This window comes from Sus scrofa, chromosome 15, assembly GCF_000003025.6.
Source record: "Sus scrofa isolate TJ Tabasco breed Duroc chromosome 15, Sscrofa11.1, whole genome shotgun sequence".
Lineage (NCBI taxonomy): Eukaryota > Metazoa > Chordata > Mammalia > Artiodactyla > Suidae > Sus > Sus scrofa.
In genome coordinates, this window is record NC_010457.5 from 105,434,028 (window position 1) to 105,454,042 (window position 20,015).

The following is a 20,015-nucleotide window of genomic DNA, read 5'->3' on the forward strand; positions in this document are numbered from 1 at the left end:
TCCTTTCCGCAGGTTTGCAATTCTCCCGTTAAGAAATCCCATCCACTTTGTGCATCGTGCTCAACAACCTTTGATCCCATGCTCTTATCCCTCCTTCTACCAATCACATCCACAGGCCCTGCTGACCCCCTGTGGGACTTTGAGTTTGAGAGCATGGTCACATGTTGCAAAGTCCTGCTCTAGAAGGCAGAACGCTCCTTTGCTTGCTCCTTGAATGGCCCAAATCTCTCCAGGCTTCCTCTCTTTTAGCTCTGAAGCAAAGATGATAAGCTTCCCAGAGGAAGGCGTTTTCAAAGTGCTGTGAGTGCTTTGATGAAATTGATTGGGTAAATGGAAACACATTTTTTTGCAACTGCTCTTGCCTGTAAGAAAAATAAGTTATGTAAATGCAATGATTCACCATTTAATAAATAATGAAGTTTTTTATAGTTTTCAATATTGTTTCACAAGAGATTTTTTTTTTTTTTGCCAGCATTGAAAAACCAGAATGCTTGATTTGAAATGTTTAAAAAAATAAATAGCGCTTGATATCTTTAAAGTGGTACTTTCATGATCGATGATTGAATCGACATTTTGTTTAATTTTTCTAGCTTCTCTCCTGAAGGGTTTGAAACATGCCAATATTGTGCTCTTGCATGACATAATCCACACCAAAGAGACACTGACATTCGTTTTTGAATACGTGGTAAGTTGCCCCAGCATTTTACAAAGCCTAAAGGAAAAGCCTGGTGTTTGTGTAATGAATCTGTGAATATTTTATGGCATGATAAAACTTTCATTACAATGTGGAAAGTGTCATGGAAATTTTCATTATTGTGATTAGTGGAGCCTATTGTTCTTATGCTCACGCTTTAGTCCTGCTCCTTTACCCACTATGTTTGCTGCCTTTTCCCCCATCGCCAGCAATAAGAAATAAGCACTTCAAGTTTACCTCCTGAATAAAACTATTGCACTTCTTTTTCCATCTATTTTTAATCACTGTCTGAGCAGAGTCAACGGATTTTCATTGATGATAAAGATATAAACCACAGGTTTTAAAAAATTGTATCCAAGTTTACTAAAGAATAACTCATTTTTATTTTTGAAAAAAAAAAAAGTTCAGATATTAGGAGAAAGAGGTCATAAGTTATATATGTACCTGACGTGCCACCAGGGATACTTGGAGAGTAAAAAAAAAAAATCTGTGTCATTGTATTCAGTGGCGGTTGTTTAAAATGTGTCTCTCTAGGGAGTTCCTGTTGTAGTTCACCAGGTTAAGAAACTGACATAGTGGAGTTCCCATCGTGGCTCAGCCTGGGAACCTCCATATGCCAGGGGATTAGCCATGAAAAGACCAAAAAAAAAAAGGAATCTGACATTGTGTCTGTGATGATGTGGGTTCGATCCCTGGCCTTGCACATCAGCTTAAGCATCGATCTTTGCCATGAGCTGTGGCATAGGTTACAGATGTGGCTTGGATCTGGCATTGCCGTCCCTGTGGTGTAGGCTAACAGCTGCAGCTCTGATTCAACCCTTAAACCAGGAACTTCCAAATGCTGCAGGGGTGGCTGTAAAAATAAAATAAAATAAGCCTCTCTTTGTGTCCAGAAATAGGCTTCCTTCTAAGAGCAGCCAGTTAGGAAGACACACTATTTTTGACTTTAACAGTGGTGTCTCAGACACCCTGGTCATGTACATTTTGCATCTTTTTTTTTTCGTTTTTTAGGACCTCACCTGAGGCATATGGAAGTTCCCAGGCTAGGGGTTAGATCAGAGCTGCAGCTGCTGGTCTATACCACAGCTCACACAACATCGGCTCCTTAACTCTCGAAGGAAGCCCAGGGATCAAACCTGCATCCTCATGGATACTAGTCATGTTTGTAACACACTGAGCCACAACAGGAACTCCTGCCTTATCTTGTTCTCAAAAATTCTGAACTATGTGATACCTCTGAGAGTCAAGTCTGTGGTCTGCTTCATGACAGTGACCAAGCACTGCTAACGTCTTCCTCTCCACCTCTCTGTGTAGCACACGGACCTGGCCCAGTATATGTCCCAGCACCCAGGAGGGCTTCATCCTCACAATGTCAGGGTGAGTACTTTGAGAGTCAGGACTCTCCTCTGACTTGCCCACAGCAGGAGAATTTTGAAACAGACTGCCATCACAAACCAAAGTCCCGTGATACTGAAATAAGAAGATGGACATCATTGATATTCTAGAGAAAAGTAAAAATTAAAAAAAAAAAAAAAGAGTTGCCCCTCAAGATATGGAGCAATGTCCAGCTGTTTTCTGGGCTGCCTAACCCTGTCAGTCATTGCCATCATGCAAATGTGTCTTTAGAAGTAGAAACCAATTAAAAAGAATTGCATTAAAAGGAAAGAAGGGGAGTTCCCGTCGTGGCGCAGCAGTTAATGAATCTGACTAGGAACCACGAGGTTACGGGTTTGATCCCTGGCCTCGATCAGTGAGTTAAGGATCCGGCGTTGCCATGAGCTGTGGTGTAGATCGCAGATGCGGCTCGGATCCCACGTTGCTGTGGCTCTGGCGTACGCTGGCAGCTACAGCTCTGATTAGACCCCTAGCCTGGGAACCTCCATATGCCGTGGAAGCAGCCCAAGAAATGGCAAAAAGACAAAAAAAAAAAAAAGGAAAGAAGGGAAGTTAGGCCATCGTAAAATAAATCCTTTCTTCATAGCAGACCACTGTGGTAGTTAATAAAGGTTGTGTTGGAGTGATAGCTCCCCACTAGAACTAATAAACAAATTACCTTGTGGGATCTTTGTCTGTCATCCTTTTGCTTGTTCTCCCAGATCTTAGCATATGTGAGAACAAGTTCCATTTTTCTAGTCACTGGAATAGAAATAATAATAAACTCTTAGCTAGCAATAATTCTACATCTGTTATAAATTTTAGAAAGCATTTGTATTTCATACTTTCCATTCCCTAAGGTTTTATTGGCATTAATTGATTGGCCCTTAATATAACTGTATGAGATTTGTGTGTGATGTACTCATTCAACCAATATTTGTGTTCATTCATTCATTGAAGAAATATTTAGTGAATTCTTAGGACCAGATTAAGTCCTGAGGTTTACAATGATGAATAAGCTGTGTTTCTTATTCTCAATAAACTAAAGCCCAATAAGATATATGGACTTAAATAGGGAGTAAGAAGCAAAGTGATGAGGGCTATGGCCGTATAAAGTAGGGATACGATGAGAGCTCAGAGTAAGGGGACCCGGTCCGGAGTTGGAGGCAGAGGGGAAAGGAATGTCTGCAGACAGGGGTTTAAAGAGAGTGAAAACATTTTAATGTGGCTAAAAGAATGTAAAACAGAGAATTAACTAGGAAATTGAGAAGGAATGTCTAGCAGTGTGTTAAGGACTCTGGTGAGGATGTAAGCTATTGTCTCCATAACCATGCGATTTCTTTCATTTTTTTATTTTATTTTATTTTTTAATTTTTTTATTTTTATTTTTATTTTTTGCCATCTCTTGGGCCACTCCTGTGGCATATGGAGGTTCCCAGGCTAGGGGTCGAATCGAAGCTGCAGCCGCCGGCCTACGCCAGAGCCACAACAACATGGGATCCGAGCCGTGTCTGCGACCTACACCACAGCTCATGGCAACACCAGATCCTTAACCCACTGAGCAAGGCCAGGGATTGAACCCGCAACCTCATGGTTCCTAGTTGGATTCGTTAACCACTGAGCCACAAAGGGAACTCCCTCTTTCATTTTTTAAATGGCAGCACTAAGCAATTCAAATCGAGGAGCAGAGAAAGTAGACGGTTGGATTGATTCAGAATTGGGGTTTTGTCAGACATGTGAGAGGAAAGGACAGTTGGGCAAGAGATTTGGAGATTGTCAAGAGCAAAGTTAAAGTGATGGGCAGGGGCTTCTCAATGGAGTCCAATCTGAAGGAAGGAAATGAAGATAGGCAGGTTGCTGATAGCTAGGGAGCGAGCTGAACAGTCAAGGAACTAGAGGTGTTGGTGAAATAGAAGGACCGTTAGAGAAAGAGACACTGTGAGAAAGAACATTTTCAGGCTTGAGTGACTCACTTATGCTAAATGCTTAGCAGGATAGAGAGACGTAGAAGACATGATTCCAGCCCTCGAGGGACTTAGAGCCCCAAACAGGAGATAAGACATACACATCAAAAGCATTGCAGGACATCAGTGAATAATATCAAGTAAGAAATGAGACCTAATGTTGTAGATGTGCAAAGTAAAAGAGATGTTCTCATTTTAAGAGGTTTTAATAAGGCAGACCTTAAAAGATGGCATGCATTTCAAGAGGCTGGAATAGGGGGGGGATGTCACAGGAGGAAGGAATGTTTTCAACAAAGGCACAGAGCACGGAATCAGAGGATGTGTTCAAGGAAGTGGATCCAGAGTCGTGGACTATTAGGGTTGAAAGGACCGCAGTGTTTTTCACACCTCAAGTGCTAATCCATTACTGGGTTATGAAATCTGTTGGTGTTTAGCAATCAGCATTTTAAAAAATGAAATGGGATGAATGAGGAGAGATTAGAAAATATTATAGGATATTACACTTAGTAAGAATGAGCATTATTTCATGCAGCTTTTTTCCCAGTTGAAACTGTGCTTATATTAACTATGTGTGTATGGAAAACTAGAAACATATGTATTTCTTCCTGTGGGTTGCAGTGAAAAAAAAAAAAAAAAAAAAAAAAAGCCTTAAAAACACTGGGTTGGTCTAACTTCCTTATGTTGCAGAATGAGAATCCAGGGTTTAAAAGGTCAACTATTTTACCTAAAGTTATAGAACCAGTTTTTGCCATTGCTCAAAGGGATTCTTGGTTAAGATTCTTTTCCACTAGTGCCTTATGACATTGCTGGTCCTATTGGCCTGAAATAGACTGCCTTAGTGAAATGGGGTACATTAGTCTGGGGAAATAGATTGAGTAGGTGGCTGAGAGCATTACTTTCTAAGAAGTGGATTTATTCCTTCGACAGTAGAGTCATTAAAGGGGTTTGACTGGAAAAGAATGACAGGATTAGAAGGAAATTTATGTAATTGTGGTCTGCGGGATGGATTAAAGAGAAGAGGCTGGAGTCAGGGATTCCAGTTAGGAGTTTATTGATGTGGGCGAGCCCAGCGCTTCTCAAGCTTCAGTGAGCAGACGCGTGACCTGGGCATCTGATCCAGTAAGTCTAGGGTGAGGCCCGAGCTTTGCATTTTTAACATGCTCCAAGGTGATACAGATGCTGCTGGTCGAGGACCAAACTTTGAGTAGCAAGGTTCTAGGTAAGAAATGACAAAGGCCTCAATGATGATAGTGTAGGTACAAATGGAAAACGATGTGATAGATAAAAACAAAACAAAAAAAGGGGGCTCAGCCAGAACATGGTGATGAACAGGGCATGAGGAGGGAAAGGACGAGACCAAACATGACTGATTCTGAGTGTGGCTGACCAGGAGAATTAGAGCTTATTCACAAAAAGGAAGGAAGCTGATTTAGAGAGGAGGCGGAGGAGTCCTGTCTTAGACATGACGAGCTCCTTGTTGAGGTGGGACAGCTGAAGGGAAATGGGCAGCAGGCAGCTGAAGAGGAGATTGGTTCTCAGGACAAAGATATACGTTGGCGATGGAGATTGAGGGCAATTGGCACATGGAGTTTGTAGGTAAAGACAAGAGAATGGATGATCAAAAGAGCAAATAGGCAATGAGAAAAGAACTTATGATAGAACTTTTGCCTTCAAGGGATGAGAAGAGGAACAGGACAGCAAGGGACAAAGGGAAGCAGCTTTTAGGATTGTAGAGGATCCAGAAGAATACATTTTTGTGGAAGTCAAGGCAAGAAACTGTTTCAAGGAGGGCAGGGTTGAGAGTGTCCTAAGCACCAGAAATACAGCTGAAAATCATACTTGACAGCAAGGACCTTGTGGATTTGTGAGCGATACACTAATAAATAGTGGAATTTATTTAGGGGTATATGAAAGCACCAAGGAAGGTGTTATCTAGTCAAAGTGTGTAGGAATAGGGAGGAGTTCCCCACAGTAGAGGCAGCAGTGAAAATACTGGGAGGCCGGTGAGGGTATGGTCTCTTCCAGGAACTGAAGATAGTTTCATAAGGCCGGAGTTTAGCATGAACAGAGTTGAGGATTGTTAGAGAAGAGCCCTGAGAGGTAAGTAGGAGCCAAAGCTCGAAAGGCCCAGCTGTGTCTTGCTGTTCCATATGAGGAGCCATTAAATGGTTTTAAACAAGGTGCTAAATTCAGATTTCCTTTTAGTAAAGCTGCCTGTAATGACACTGTGGCAAATGCACTGGGAGGAGAAAAATACTATTTTTTGAAATGTTATCATCCCCTGACCTTACTCTTCCCTGTTTTTTTCTACTCCTACCCCATACTCTCACTTCCTCCAGTCATTGTCTAAATGCTCGTATCTGGTGAGGCTGATGAGGATGGCAGTGGTGCAGATGTGAATTGACGGTGGAAAAAATGGACATATATGCAGTTAATTACTTAGAATCGAAAGGAGATGGAAGAGTCAGTTATGCTTTCTCTGGCTTTGAGTATTTAGGTGGATGATGGTGCCATTCAAAAATAGAAAAAAAAATGGGAGAAAATAGATTTTAAAGGGTTAGAGCAAGTTACGTTTTGGCAGCCAAGCTAGTTCTCTCCTGCCCAGTTAGGGTTTAATTTTCTGTCTTTTCTCTGGTTTCTCAGGATGGTGGAGTGGTGTCAGGCAGGTCTGAATTTGAGACCTTGCCCTGACTCTTTCTAAACGTGGTTTTTCTGTTGTTTTGGTTTGCCTTTTAAAGAGGAAAAAAGGCAAATTTGTGGCTCTTGGTTGGGGGGCAGGAGAGGGGGAGGTTTCTTCACCTTGCCATCTAAACATGCTTTTAATGTTTCCTTGAGCGCTGTTTTTCTTATCTATAAATCAGGGACAAGCACATCTTCCTCACAGGGCTGTTTTAAGGGTTGCAAAAGGTGCTGGGTGTTCAATAAATGTTGTTTTCCCTTTCCTCCTGTCTCTGTCCCTGGCTGGCCACCATCTATCTTTTGTCTGTCACCTGTCTCTATCTTAGTACTATCACATTGAAAAACTAATTTAAAAAAAATTTTTTTTAATTAAAAAAATTTTTTTTAGGGCTGCAGGTATAGCTTATGGAAGTTCCCAGGCTGGGAGTCAAATGAGACTGCAGGCCTACACCACAGCCACAGCAATGCCAGATCCGAGCTGTGTCTGCGACCTACACCATCGTAGCTCGCAGCAATGCTGGGTCCTTAACCCACTGAATGGGTCCAGGGATCAAACCTGCATCCTCATGGATACTAGTCAGGTTCATTTCCGCTGAGCCGCAATGGGAACTCCTAAAGAACTTATTTTTAAGCACTCACGATGGCATCTTTTACCTGGAATTTAAGTTGGTCCTTTATATTGTCTTTTCTGTGACCATTTATGTTTATAACCGATAGGAATGTTTGAATGTTGACATAGATCTTTGTGCTTCGGCAGCTGAGTGATGTGATGAATGGTAAAATGAATACCGTGTGTGTGTTTGAAGCACCAGGAAGAGAAATCATTGGGAAGACTCATAGACCAATGAACATTTGAAGTAGGCGTCTCAAGACAATTTTAACCTTCTTAAATGGCTTGGGACTCTGACGTTGGATCTGCATGGAGCCTACACAGTCACAGCTGTGGGAGGTAAACTCCCCAGGATCCTGCTGCCGTCAGACCATGATGCTCATCAACTTGACTCTAATGTCTTTAAGTCATTGTTAGGTCCTTCCAGGATCTAGCATCTCTGAAGTTCCTAGTCTCCAAGAGGTGATGGAAGAAGTACATTTATCTGCACAGTCCTGCACCTGCCACTTTGCTTGGGTCCCCAGGAAGGCCGCAGCTGGCCCATTCTTTTCAAAGCTTCTGAAACATGTTCTCAGTTGGCACGGGTCTTTGTACACACTAATATTGGAGTTTGAATTCTCAGTTGCCAGTTGCGTTGGAAAACGGTGACAGACACTTGGAATACTAAGCATTCTTATTTTCTCTCTTTAAGCTTCTATATTGATGGGAACCTAATGATCTTTTGGGTTTTGTGCCTTGTAACCACATGCAACATTTTAACATGTGGGCCCAGAATGTATTTTTCCTGTTGTTACCCCTCTCCCCCCACTTTTTTACTTCTCTTACTATTTATTCCTTACTCTCTTTTGATTTTTTTTTTGGGGGGGGTCTAATTTATTTTGGTATCTTTTCCCTCAGAATCTATACCGTATATTTCCCTTGTTTTCACTTTGAACTTAAGACTTTAAAAATAGGTTTAAAAAGATAATGGTTCCTTTATTTCCTAATACCATCTCAGGATATATTTCCCAGTCTGGTCTCCCTGTGTTCTGTTTTTAAAAGGTTTTTATATCAGAGAGCCTGGAAAACTTAAGCAGTTGTAAACCTTCGAATATCATTTCCAGGTCAACTTTGATCTTGTATGCCAAGTTCATCAGTGGGAAAAAAAAATTAAATCTTTCACATCTAAATCAATAGCTAGTGTTCCAAAGGAAACTTCAAAGTTTAACTTTAGATTTTTAAGGAAGGGTAATTCCGTCAGTATCAAAGAAGCGAGATGTCAGGAAAAGCCAGAATCCCTTTGTTTAGGACATGGTCTACTTACTTGACTTTCCTTGTCCTTTTTCTCCTCTTTGAATGTAAAGTCTTCATTTTCTTTTCTTTTTTTTTTTTTTTTTTTTGTGTGTGTGTCTCTCAAGAGACACTTTTACTATACTCTTTCAGATGACTGTTTTTGATTTAGAGGAGAAACCCACACATAGTGGCTCAAATCTGCTTAGATAAGGTGTTCATTCCTTCCAGCTTTTCATGTTTCAACTTTTGCGGGGCCTGGCATACATCCACCACCAACACGTTCTTCACAGGGACCTGAAACCTCAGAATTTACTCATCAGTCACCTGGGAGAGCTCAAACTGGCTGATTTTGGTAAGTCGCCCCCTGAGTCTCTTTCTGGGCTGTGAACAATGATGCTCTTTGTGTGTACATGTTTAAAGCATCGAGGAGGCCTGGCCTTTGACAAGTGGGGCCGGGGGAGCCTAATGCTTTGTGAGGATAGCAAATCCCCATATACGAAGAGTGAGGCAAGAAATAGGGTGAGACTGGTAGCATCTTTAGGAGCCCATCAAGCCTCAGTCTAATCAGATCCTAAAACGTGGGCGCCCCTACTACCTCCCGGCCAATTTTGAGTGAACTCGGTAGTTTTTGGGAAATGAACTTGGTAGGGTTTCCTAAATCTAGATGGATGTACACATTCCATCAGACTAGATCAAAGTTATCCCAGATGGCAGGAGAAAGAGGTTAATCCCAGACTGTGGGATGGATGCCTGCTGGAATGGAGGCCCCAGGACACCTGTTCCCACTCACCTATGTATTTATATAGATGAGACATTTTTGAGCACCTGAGGCTTTTATTCCCATCAAAGTGATGCAGATATCCCCTGGGTATCACTACCTTTCCATTTTAGCACTTATCACAGTTTATTATTATACATATGACACACATATATACTTATGTGATAATTTGTCTCCTCCATTAGACAATAAGCATTATGAAGGCAGCCTGGATCCATTTCTGCTTATGTTATATCCGTAGTGCCTGGCACCATAGCAGGTGCTCAGCAAATTTTTGTTGAAAAACTGGTTTCGTATAAGCTGAGGAACCACTCATCTCTGTTTGGCAGATGTGAAATGGGGCTGCTATAGCTTCAGCAAGCATTTAGCAGACATTCATTTATCAAATTCCCCACAACAGTAAACTCATCTCATGAGGTGTTTTCCAGCTATAGGTCATGTGATTCCGTGAGATAGATAGTTCACTGACAAAAGTCCTCTTGTTTTGCAGAGGAGTCATTTTCAGAATGACTCATTTAAGGTCCTACCAAACTAACTAATGTGGATGAACAGTCCCCACCCTTTATCTGCTAAACCGAGGATTCCTGGACTTCAGAAATGGAGGGTGGCCCTATTAGTCATGGACTGATCATTCATTGATGTTGCAAAGACCCCAAGTTACAGAGTTGTACATGTGCTCAAAGCTTAACTTTCTCTTGCATAATGGTCTGACCTAAGAAGAGCTTTGTGGTGGCCTCATTGTGTCTTGGCCCCCTCTCCTTCTGTCATGTGGCTCCAGCATCCCTATATCCAGCATCACCCATATTTCGGGGTGACTGTCACCTCCTTCTCACTGTAGCCTGGAGGAAGGAAAAGAGGTACCAATACTTAACCTCTCTGTCAAGTGCACCATCTGGAAGTTCACATATCATAGGCAAAAAGTTAGTTGCCTTGCAATACTTAGCTACCAGAAAGATCACATCTAGCTGCAAAATAGGCCAAAATTTGAGAAAGTCACTTGATAAAGAGGTACGCAAGAATCAGATAGTTGAGTAGCTCTATTAAAAGCACCAAAGTTTGTGCCTTTTTTTTTTTTTTTTTTTTGGCTGCAGCATGCAGCAGCTTGACATGAAATCTCAGTTCTCAGACCAGGGTTTGAACCCAGGCCACAGAGGTGAAAGCACCAAATCCTAACTACTAGATCACCAGGGAACTCCCTGTACATTATTTTCTAAATGTTGCTTACTCTGCCAGTTAGACTCTTTTGGGCAAAATGTATCTCTGTGGCCCTCTAGGAGGTCCCAGGACAATGAGTTCTGTGCTCTCCCCTGTTGGTCAGGTCTTGCTCGGGCCAAATCCATTCCCAGCCAGACATACTCTTCAGAAGTTGTGACTCTCTGGTACCGCCCTCCTGATGCCCTGCTGGGAGCTACTGAGTATTCTTCTGAACTGGACATATGGTAAGAGCTCATGCCAAGAAGATGTGAGTCATCCTATTTGTGAATATTCCTTAATTTTATATTTTAAATACATTTTAAATAATAATTCTAATAATGACAGTCACATTGTGTACAGAAACATAAGGCACTTTCCAATATGTATCTCATTGAATTTTTCCATCATTCTATGAGTTTTTGCAGTTAAAGAAGTTGAGACTCACAGAGGTCTTGCCCAAGGCATCTTCTTTTTTTTTTTTTTTTGGTCTTTTCAGGGCTGCACCCATGGCATATGGAAGTATCCAGGTTAGGGGTCCAAGCGGAGCTGTAACCGCTGGCCTATGCCACAGACACAGCAACATGGGATCCGAGCAGCATCTGCGACCTACACCACAGCTCACTGCAACACTGGATCCTTAACCCACTGAGCGAGGCCAGGAATCGAACCTGCATCCTCATGGATGCTAGTTGGGTTCATTACTGCTGCACCAGGACGGGAACTCCACCAAGGCATCTTCTTGATCCTATATTTCTACCAGTACCCCTCCTTCTAGCTCTTCTCTTCAATCCTTTATTTTTCCCTTGTCCTCATAGAGACATACATATACTCCCAAACCACAGATGCACACATGCACGCACACACACACACACACACACACTCACACACACATGCGTGCCTATCTGCCTGCTGAAAAAACTCAAGTACCAAGATTCTGTAGGCCTGATTTTCATGCCAATTCTATTTCTAGTCAATTACTCTGGACTATGTTATCTTGAAAAAGCCATGTATGCTCTTTGCATCTATGTTTCTATGTTTTAAAAAGTACTGTAATAAACTCTTCCCATGAGGGGCTAAGGGGGCCTATAGTGCAGATGTAGGAACCACGTAGATGCTATCAAGTACAACTGCACTGTTGGAGAGGCTCTTGGATTAATGGGGTGCAGGGAGTGAGTGTGGGCTCTCAGCCACTTGTCATCCTGGAGGAGAGGTGTTATGTTATCCAGGTCTGATTCCTGGAAATATCCCAGTCACTTGCACAGTGACTTTGCAGCCACAGCCACCTCTTCAAAGGTAATGAAATATATGGACTTCTTTCCTTTCCTTAGAAGATGTTATTTAAACAGAAGGCCCTGTCTATAAACAAACAAAAACAACAACCAAAAACCCACCTAAATGGGTACCTAAGCTTTTGATTTCCCAAAGAACTGAGAAAAGTTGAATTTTCCTCCAGTGTATCTGGAGTCATTGATTTCCTGATACCCAGTACCATTTCTAGAAATATCACCTACTAGTCAAACCCCCCCTGAAACTGTCAGCTCTCACTGCTCTGCACTGTCACTTCAAAGGCCTTTAGCGGGCTCTGGCTTTCTCAGCTCTTAATGATCACTTCCTAGTTGTGCTTCCCAGACAGCAAAACTTCTACTCGTCACTTTAAAACTTTGTGTTATTACGGAACGTTTAAAACATTCAAAATATGTAAATACGTACATCAGTGATTCTCAGCCAGGATCAATTTTGCTTCCCAGGGACCTTTGCAGTGTCTGGACATGTTTATTGTCACAGCCGGGGGGCAGAGTGCTCCTGGCATCTCGTAGGTAGGGACTAGGGATGTTACTAAATATCTTATAATGCACAGGCCAGCCCCCCAGAACAAAGGTGTATCCAGACAGAAATGTCAGTAGTGTCAAGATTGAGAAGCCCGATGCAGATGAAGAAGTGTAGCAGAGGGAACTCCGTGAATCCTCTACCCAGTGTAACAGCCAGAACATCATTGATACTCCCCGACCACCTGGGCCGCTGTCCCATCAGCCTGCACCCCCACCCCCGCCATCAGAGGGGCTTCTACCCTGAACTTCATTCCCTTACCCTTTTTTTATAATCAGCTTTTTATATTTTTAAGGTATTTTCAAAACATTATTTTACCTGCTTTTGAGTTTTTATAAAAACAGTATTATATTACTTTTAGTCGCTTGTGATTTGCTTTTTTTTTTCACTCGGTGTGTTTCTGAGACTTAACCGTGTTGATCTAGGTGGATGCACTTTCTTTTCTGTGGATGAACATTTTGGGTTTTTGGGTTTTTTTTGTTTGTTTTTTTTTGTTTTTTTTTTTGTTTTTTTTTTTTGTCTTTTTAGGGCCACACCCATGGCATAGGGAGGTTCCCAAGCTAGGGGATGAACCAGAGCTGTAGCTCCTGGTCTACACCACAGCCACAGCAACTGAGGATCTGAGCCTTGTCTGCGACCTACACCATAGCTCATGGCAATGCCGGATCCTTAACCCACTGAGGGAGGCCAGGGATTGAACCTGCGTCCTCATGGATCCTAGCCAGATTCCTTTCTGCTGAGCCACGATGGGAACTCCTAAAAGTTCTTAAGTTTAGTATTGCTGACCTTATCAGTCTTTTCCTTTATGGTTAGCTCTTTTGTTTCTTGTTTAAAAAATCCTTCTCAGCCTGAGGTCAGAATGATTTTATCCATTATATTCTTTTAAAACTTGTAAAATTTTTCCTTTCACTTTAAATCATTAATACATTGGAAATTGACTTTTTTATGCTAATCGATTTTCTTACCCAGTTTCTTTAGTGATCTGCCATGCCAGATCTCTCATATATCAGGTTTCTATAAATGAATAGGTCTGTTTCTGGGCTCTCTTACTCTGTTCCACTGGGGTCAATTTATCTGTCCCTATAGCAGTGTCCCACTGTACTATATTTCTATAGCTTTATCATAATACTTGATATTTGCTAGAAACATCTCACCACTTACTTCATCTTCTTCCTCAGAAGTGGTGCTGGCTATTTTTCCCCTTTGATTCTCCATATAAATTTTACATTCAGTGTTTCAGGTTTCATGAAAAAGTCTAGCAGGATTTTCACTGGAATTACATTTAAATTATAGATCACTTTTAGTATAATTAACACCTTTGTAATATTGTCTTCCAGCTTTTATGCACAGTATATTTCTCCATCTGTTCATCTTTAATGCCTTTTTGAAAAGTTTTATAATTTTCTCTCTAAGCCCTGACATATTTGGGTAAAAGTTCTTGTTAGGTGCTTTTCTGTTGTGTATTGTTTCTTTTGGTTCTTGCATATGGTAATTTTTTTCCATGCATGATTAGCTGTTTTTGACAATGATATGCTAATTCTCCTTGGAATTTTATTTGTGGATTTTTTTTTTTTTTTTTGAGGGCTTGAATGAGGTGTGTTCTCTCAGAGAGGATTTGTGTTTGATTCTGTTGGGTACATGTTTTTAAAATGAAATTTATTATTGTATTTTATATGTATTGGTTTGCTACTCAGATATTGACTTCTTCATACCATTCCCTACTAAAAAGAACTAGGGAGTTCCCATTATGGTGCAGCAGAAACCAATCTGACTAGGAACCATGAGATTTCAGGTTCAATACCTGTCCTCGCTCAGTGGGTTAAGGATCCGGCGTTGCCATGAACTGTGGTGTAGGTTGCAGATGTGGCTTGGATCCTGCATTGCTGTGGCTCTGGTGCAGGCTGGCAGCTGTAGCTCTGATTAGACCCCTAGCCTGGGAACTCCCACATGACGAGGGTGCGGCCCTAAAAAGCAAAAAAAAAAAAAAAAAAAAAAAAAAAAAGCAAAAAAAACGCAAAAAAAAAAGAGAACTAGGACTTTTTAGAGAAATGGGCAGTTCTAAAGCTAGGGCAGGGCACGTGTAATGAGAACCAGGCACATCTTGGTAGGCCAAGACATTTTTAACAAAATGACCCAAAAAATGATGGAAGTATGTCGATAGAATGTGGGAAGCACCTTGAAGAGAGTCCCAGTGGCCAAAGCTGATGCATTCTGAGCATCCTAGGAAATAATGAGAATAATGTATTATAACGTTGAATAATATAAGAAGACATAAGTCCATACTGAAGAGACAGAGGAAGACAGGTAGGAAAGAAAGCTCCTTTTTACAGTAGAATGGCAACTAATAACTGGAGAAGCGATGATGGAATTAGAAAATCACTGCTTTCCAATATAGTAGTAAATGGTTGGAACACAAATTCTCAATGCTAAACTAGAGAGGAAGGTTTGATGAGGAATGAAAATTTGTTTATATAGTCTCAAAGTACCTCTCTACAAATTTCATATTAATTGCAAAATAAAAATACTAATTTATAATAGAGAATTTAGCAGACATCATCTTAACCAAGTGATTAGTTTTATTAAAAATGAGACTGTTTGGCAGTTCCCACTGTGGTGCAGCAGATTAAGAACCTGACTAGTATCCATGAGGATGCAGGTTCAATCCCTGGCCCCATTCAGTGGGTTAAGGATCCAGTGTTGCTGTGAGCTGTGGTGTAGCCCAAAGATGCAGCTCAGATCTGATGTCGCTGTGGCTGTGGTGTAGGCTGACAGCTGCAGCTCTGATTGGCCCCTTAGCCTGGGAACTTACATATGCCATGGGCGTGGCCCTAAAAAGGGGGGGGGGGCTGTCTGACCTCATGTGCTTCCTAATATGATGCACCGAGGAGCCAGTATCACATCTGTGGTTTTCCTAAAAAAAAAAAAAAAGCATAACCTGAATCAATCTAAGGAAGCATCAGATAAACTCAGCTTGAGGAACATTCTACAATGTAACTAGACTGTACTCTTTAAGAAGTTGGAGGGGAGGAAAAAAATTTCCTATGTCCTCTGAGATGGATGGATCTGTGAAACAAATTAACAAAAGACAGATCAACCAGAGGAAGGCATACACATTTTTTATGTTAAAAGTTTTATGTGACACAGGGGAAGTAGCTTCATAAAAAGAAGAGCAAATCCCCAAAGAAATAGCTAGGTTTGAAGGCTTTTTATCCAGTTCTGACAAAGAACAATACACTTGTAGAGAAGTAACAAAACAAAGGAAAGGGGTTTCCGGACTCTTTAGGGATGCTAAGTGGGAAAGGTTAATATGTATATGGAGGACCTGCATGTAGACAAGGGTTACTTAGCCAGGTTTGTTTAAGTACATTCTTCTTGGTGCCATTTCTATATCTAGGGATAAGGTTGGTCTCCCCTCCTGAGTTGGGAAGGGGGTGAGGGATGCTTTCACAAGGGACCTTATGCCTTCCTCTCCGGCAGATGTGGAGGGCAAAGAGCTCATCCTTGTGTTTGCTTTTTCTCAGTTGCCCTCAGCTCATAATAATCCTTATGCCAGAGTGACATATTTGGGGATGGCATTTTCTGTTCCCTTACAGAGTGAAGGTTTTAAAAGCAAAGAAAAACTGCCTTTCAGTGATCGTAAAGCTGGGGAGATTCTGGCTGGGAGAGAGACATCAGTCTCATTGTCCTCCCCAAAGCCCCTCAGTAAAATGGCTTGATGAGGGCCGGGGCGGGGGCGGGGGGGGGAGAAGCAAAGAAAAACTGAGGAAACATTCTAGATTAAAAGAGACTGGGAGTTCCCATCGTGGCTCAGTGGTTAATGAACTTGACTAGTATCCATGAGGATGCGGATTGATCCCTGGCCTCGCTCAGTGGGTTAAGGATCTGGCGTTGCCGTGAGCTGTGGTGTAGGTCGCAGATGAGGCTCAGGTCTGGTGTTGCTGTGGCTGTGGTGCAGGCTGGCAGCTATAGCTCTGATTTGACCCCTAGCCTGGGAACTTCCATATGCCACAGGTGCAGCAGCCCTTAAAAAAAGAAAGAGAGAGAGAGAGACTAAAGAGACATTCCAGCTAAACACAATGCCTGGTGCTAGATTGGATTCCCAGGGAGATGGAGCTAAAGAACACTAGGATAATGGATGGAATTTACATGTGGACTGCAGATTAGAGGGTGCTATTGGATCAATATTAAATTTCCTGATTTTGATAATTGCACTGTTATGTCAAGAATGCTTTTGTTCTTAGAAAACATATATGGAAGTATTTAAGGGTGAAGTCATGGTATCTGCAACTCACCCTCCACTACTTCAGAAAAGATGATAGATAGATAGATAGATAGATAGATAGATAGATAGATAGATAGATAGATAGATAGATAGATAGATAGATGGATGATAAAACCAAAGAGGCAAGATGTTGGCAATTGGTGAACTTGTTTGAAGGATGTAAAAGAGGTCTTCTTACTATTCTTGCAACTTTAAATTTAAAATTATTTCAAAATTAAAGGTTAGCAGAATTAACTTCACAGACACAGAAAACAAATTTATGGTAACCAAAGGGAAAAGAAGGGGAGGGATAAATTAGGAGGTTGGAATTAACATATACACATTCCTATATATAAAATAAACAACGAGGATCTACTTTAGGGAACTATATTCAATATTCAATATTTTGTAATAACTATACTTCAATTTAAAAGTTAGCAAAAAATTGAGAAACATCCGGTGTTTCACCAAAGATAGTGAAGTAGCACTGACTTTGTAAGAAGCACTGGCCCAGTGCATGATCAGTGTTTGTAGTTATTTCCTGTATGTTTGAGAAGAATGTGTATTCTTGAATTGTTGAACAGGTTTTTACATATGGTCAAAACTGCAAGGTTGTTCGTTGTGTTAGTCACATCTTATTTATATAATTTTTGTCTGTTTAAACTATCAGTGAAAGATGTATAGAAATTGTTCAGCATGTTGTAGATTTGTCGGAGTTCTATGCATTTTTGCTGTATATACTTTGAAGCTATTTTCATTAAGTGCAAATAAATTTGAAAATATTCATCATGCCTTCGTGCACTTTCAATCATGCTTTAGGAATAATTTTCCTTTCTTTTGATGTAAATCTTTGAGAACTTTCTTTAGTGTCAACCTGTTGGTGGCAAACTCTTGTTTTTGTTTCTTAAGATAAGCTCTCATCTTTGAAAGGTCGTCAGTCTTGCTGTGGATATGATTCTAGGTTGACAGTGATTTTCCCTCAGAACTCTGGCACTATTGTTTTCCCGCTTTGTCTTCCATTGCTGCTCTTGTGAAGATTGCTTTTAGCCTAATTGCAGAGAATTTTGCTTTTAGCCTTACTGTCTCTCTCTCTTTCATGTGATTTCTCATTTTCTCTGGATATTTTAAAGAATTTTTTTCTTGACCTTCGTTGTGATGCAGTTTTACCTGTTTTTTATTTTCGTTTGTACCTTCTTGGTACTGTGTTAAATATGTATAACCTAAAATTTACCATTTTAGCTATTTTCAAATGTACAGCTGCGTGGCATCAAGTACAACCACCCTCCATCTCCAGAACTTTTCATCATCCCAAAATGAATCTCTGTACCCATGAAACAGTCTCTCCCCATTACTCCCTCCCCTCAGCCCCTGGTAACCACTATTCCACTTTGTCTCTACGACTTTGACCACTCTAGTGATCTCTCCTATTAGCGAAGCCATACAGTATTTGTCCTTCCATGTGTGGCTTATTTTCACTTCGTGTAATGTTTTCAAGGTTCATCCACGATGTGGTTGGCTGGGTTTTAAAGAAGGATTTATTCGGTTGGTAAGTTCTCTTAAAACTAATGCCAGCAGCTGCTGGATTTAGGACTATGGAAAATTGTCACTGCCTGAGATGTTCCTCATGGTCAGATTTTTTGCTGCAAACTTCCAAATATTAAGAGGGGCCCAGGGAAGGAGTTCCCATCGTGGCTCAGTGTTTAACGAACCCGACTAGTATCCATGCAGACACAGGTTCAATCCCTGGCATGGCTTAGTGGGTTGAGGATCCGGCGTTGCTGTGAACTATGGTGTAGGTCGCAGACACAGCTCAGATCTCGTGTTGCTGTGCTTGTGGCTGTGGCCAGCTATAGCTCTGATTCGACCCCTAGCCTGGGAACCTCCCTATGCCACTAGTGTGACCCTAAAAAAAAAAAAAAAGGGGGGGGGCCCAGGGAAAAGCAAATGGAAATCTCGATCACTGCCATGTATCTTATTGTTCTAAATTAACTTTAACAGTGAAAAATGAAATACTGATTGACGCCTCCCAACGACGTTCCTATATACTCCCTGCACCTCCCCAAACCTAAAACTCCTGAGATGGTTTATTTCTCCAGAGATTGCCTGAGGGATTTGATGAATCTTTTCCTCTCTTATGGAGGAATTTGTTCATGCTCAGAATAGAGAAAAGGCTAGGAAGAGAGCCAGAAAAAGCAGAAAACATGTAAGCTGTTTCCTCTCACTTGACTGAAGAACCACAGTTGGAGCAATAAAATGACCAAGTGGTGCATCTCTCCCTTCTGGAAGGAGTCACTGTTTGATGTCACCAGGTCTTTTTTTCCCTCTGCTTGTGAAGCTCCCCTTCATCTACATGGGCTGCCCCAAGGGTATCTCCAAAGAGCAGAAATCCTCTGAGAAGCCTAAAGATAAGTAGAGTAAGAAGAGCCACAGGATGAAGATTTAAGAACAAAACAGAGGAATAAAAGGAAATAGGAGCTGGTTCCCTATCTGGACTTAAATGTTCAGAATATTTCAAGTGTTTGCTTTAAGGCTAGTCTGGGGTGGGCAAAATAGATGATGGCCACACAACCTGGTTAAGAAGCAAATAAAAAATATAAAAGCCACATGACCTGTTTACAAAGCAAACAAAAAACAGTTCCAAAGAGTAAATGAAATAAATAGGAAGATGAAACATGTAGTTTTTTAAAAAATGATGCTTACGCCTAAAAAACATCTTTCTTCTTTCAAACTTAGAGTGCAAAGACTTTTTTCTTTCTGATGCAGATATTTATGGTACTTATAGATATCCCAGGTGCTGAAATGTAATTGATTTAGGGATTTTGTTTGTCTTGTAAGTGTTCTAAGTGCTTTGCATGTGTGCACACACATGAATGTGTGCGTGCATGCCCACGCGTGCACACACACACTCTCTGTGTATAAATCCTTAGACTCTACATTGTTAGGTGAGGAAGGTTTTAACCTGCCCCTGAATGAAGCTTAAAAACGAAGACTCAGAGTTTCCTCTGTGGCACAACGGGATCGGCAGCAGCTTGGGAGTGCTGGGACGCAGGTTCAATCCCTGGCCCAGCACAATGGGTTAAGGATCCCGCATAACCACAGCTGCAGCTGAGGTGGAGACTGCAGTTTGGATCTGATCCCTGGCCCAAACCCCATATGTCCCGGGGCAGCCAAAAAAAAGGAAGACTCAAGAGAATGCCTGTATGGCACCAACCATACAAATGCAAATGGGAATTTTAACCAAATATTAGCATTTTATTCCTTAATACCAGCATCTTGTGTTACTTTGTAGTACTTGCATGATGGCCTTAATGTCCAGCTTTCTCCAATATATTTTACATAATTCTGTACATTGTCCTAGTGGT

General features: G+C 41.3%; 1 protein-coding gene across 8 annotated transcripts in view; it reads left to right on the forward strand.

Annotated features, from left to right (window-relative positions):
• CDK15 (cyclin dependent kinase 15) overlaps positions 1 to 20,015 on the forward strand; it is a 104,943-nt gene that overhangs the window by 32,858 nt on the left and 52,070 nt on the right. For all 8 annotated transcript variants that reach the window (XR_002339420.1, XM_021076193.1, XM_021076188.1 and 5 more), the window contains 4 exons: positions 591 to 685; positions 2,009 to 2,071; positions 8,822 to 8,945; positions 10,690 to 10,810. Coding sequence is in view for 7 of the 8 variants with exons in the window: in XM_021076193.1 (XP_020931852.1) it covers positions 591 to 685; positions 2,009 to 2,071; positions 8,822 to 8,945; positions 10,690 to 10,810 (403 nt within the window). In the remaining variant the exon portion in view is untranslated. The remainder of the gene's footprint in view (positions 1 to 590; positions 686 to 2,008; positions 2,072 to 8,821; positions 8,946 to 10,689; positions 10,811 to 20,015) is intronic.